Raw genomic sequence first — 2830 nt, 5'->3', positions numbered from 1 at the left:
AATACAATCACAAAAGATATCAAAATTACAATACTTTTGTGTGTGGTCATTTATGTTTAAAATTCTTGTGCAATCAATTGGATGTAAAAAATTTCTATTCTCTCTCTTTTGGTATAAATAAAGACTAGAAACAATTTTTTTCTTTAGTTTATATTGAACCAGCAAAATGAACGATTCATTAACGTTAACCTTGTCTGGCAATACATCGATTTTAGAGACACAATACTTTCCACCAATTGAATTATCACCCAATAAACAGTACGCTCTTGGACTCGTTGAATTTTTAACCTTTAATTCAATTCCCAATATAGATATTGGACAAAATAAATTTTATATCGATAAAGAAGATATCACAATACCGACTGGTAGCTATGAAATAAGTGATATTGAACGTTATTTACAAACAATTTTGACACCAAAAGGAATTAAACTCAACATTAAACCAAACAATAATACTTTACGTAGTGAGATTAAGTCTAATTTTGAGATAAATTTTAAAAAGTCTGATACAATAGCAAAATTATTGGGCTTTAGACCACAGATACTTGAAGCCAATAAATTTCATCAGTCAGATTCACCAGTTTCTATTATAAAGGTTAATTCATTGAGAATCGAGTGTAACATTACAACAGGTGCGTATATAAATAATCATAAAGTGCACACTGTTCATGAATTTTTTCCCAGTGTACCACCAGGATATAAGATAGTTGAAGTCCCATCTCAAGTTATTTATTTACCAGTCGCTGTAAAGACAATTGATCACATTCAATTACGAATAGTCGATCAAGACGGAGATATTGTAAATTTTCGTGGTGAAACAATAACTATTCGATTACACATTAAATCATTATAGAAAAAATCATGGGAATTGTATTCAATAGAAAAATAACTGGTTACGGTTATAAGAAGAGTGAAGGATGTCAAAAAAGATTCAGTTACAAATCTACAATCAAGGTGTTAACACCAGAAAACGTTCAACTATTGAAGAGTTTAGGATTGAAAGTGATCAAACAACAGAAGAGAAGAAGAAATCGAAAAAAATAAAAAAGAGAATAAAAAGAATCAAATTTATTTGCAATTGTTTCATTGTTTTTCTCTTTAGAAAACTTAATTTTTGTAAAAGAAAATAAAAATGGATGACGAAGTGTTGAGTATTGGAAAACCAATTGTTTTTGATGAATCTATTGCTCACTATGAGATACATGCGCATTTACCGTACGCTTCATCAACATTCAATAACAGCGATGAAATTCGAATTGCCGTACAAAATCAGGACCACTGTCTTTTACCGGGTAAAAGTTCTCTACACATTCAAGGGAAATTGGTAAAAGAAAATGGTACAGCAGTGACCAGTACGAGATTTATTATTAATGCAATTTGTCATTTATTTGAAGAAGCACGCTATGAGTTAAATGCCGTTGAAATTGATAAAAGCAAAAATGTCGGACTCACGAGTCTAATAAAAAATTACGTGTCAATTTATAGTAATCAGAGTAAATTTTTGGAAAATGCCGGTTGGTTTCCAACGTGCAATGCAAACATCTCTCTAATTGATGAAAATGGTAATTTTGATATTGCAATACCTTTAAGCACTATTTTTGGTTTCGCCGAGGATTACCAAAAAATTATTGTAAACGCTAGACACGAATTAATTTTAACACGAGCGAGAAGTGACGTCAACGCAATTATACAAACGAATGCAGAAGAGATAAAAATTTCCATCGACAAAATTGAATGGCTACTACCTAATGTGCGATTATCAGATGCACGAAAATTCAAGCTACTCAAATACATTGAAAAGGATCCCCTTATTCCAATTAGTTTTCGAACATGGGAATTATACGAGTATCCTTTGCTACCAACAACAGCGAATCATGTGTGGACTGTTAAGACATCAACGCAATTGGAGAAACCCAGATTTGTTATTCTTGGCTTTCAAACAAACAGAAAAAATGTTATGACGAGAAATGCTAGTCATTTTGATCACTGCAGAATTACAAACGTTAAATTGTTCTTAAATAATCAATGCTATCCATATGGTAATCTTAATGTTGACATAGACAAAAAACACTTTGCTGTACTCTACGAAATGTATATAAACTTTCAAGCCATTTACTATGATAGAGAATCTCAACCGTATTTGATGAAAAACGAATTTCTCGAATTTGCTCCATTAATAGTGATTGACTGCTCAAAACAAAATGAATCCTTAAAGTACGGCCCTGTTGACATTCGTCTCGAATTTGAAGCAAAAGAAAATTTCCCCGCTCAAACTGCTGCTTATTGTCTTATTTTACACGATAGAATTGTAGAATATCGACCAATCAGTGGTGGAGTTAAAAAAATCATATAAGTTACTAAAAAGTGGAGGGAGAAAAAATATAAATAATTCTGCTTTTATTTTATAAATTCATTAGCAGTTAAGATGGATTATGTAGTGGATCTTCAAGGCTTTAAATTGCCTGTTAATGAATTTATTGTCAAAGAATTGGCTATAATACCGCTTCAAGAAAGAGTTTTAAAGCCTTTTAATTTCCTCTTCCAATCGCCTTGTCATTGGATATATGTAACACCTCAGTACAAGAACATCAATCGTTGGTTGGAACACAATTTGCATTGTATCAAGTGGTCTGATGGTGATATTCCCTACAATTTATTACCAATAATTTTAAATTCAATTTTAAAAAATGCACGCAATATCTATGTGAAAGGTTCTGAGAAAAAAAAGTGGTTATACAATTTGTGCAATGTGAAAAGTACAACAAACATTATCGATATGCTCGATTTAAGTTGTCCGTCGCTTCAAGAATTAGTTTCTGGCACAAGTAAC

The 2830-nt window shown here is 31.5% G+C and overlaps 1 protein-coding gene across 1 annotated transcript; it reads left to right on the top strand.

Moving 5' to 3' along the window:
* The first annotated feature begins 1132 nt into the window (after positions 1-1132).
* On the top strand, positions 1133-2353 carry LOC127289560 (uncharacterized). The gene has a single exon (XM_051317550.1). The coding sequence runs from the start codon at positions 1133-1135 to the stop codon at positions 2351-2353; it is 1221 nt and encodes a 406-aa protein (XP_051173507.1).
* Positions 2354-2830: the final 477 nt, after the last annotated feature.

The sequence above is a fragment of the Leptopilina boulardi genome, unplaced genomic scaffold (assembly GCF_019393585.1).
Source record: "Leptopilina boulardi isolate dan_hultmark-lab unplaced genomic scaffold, ZJU_Lbou_2.1 LbouV2_47, whole genome shotgun sequence".
NCBI classification, from domain to species: Eukaryota; Metazoa; Arthropoda; class Insecta; order Hymenoptera; family Figitidae; genus Leptopilina; species Leptopilina boulardi.
This window is presented reverse-complemented; position numbering and strand designations above follow the sequence as displayed.

What these genes read in the sequence shown, in the direction of transcription:
- LOC127289560 (XM_051317550.1), top strand. Translation starts at nt 1,133, where the DNA reads ATGGATGACGAAGTGTTGAGTATTGGAAAACCAATTGTTTTTGATGAA.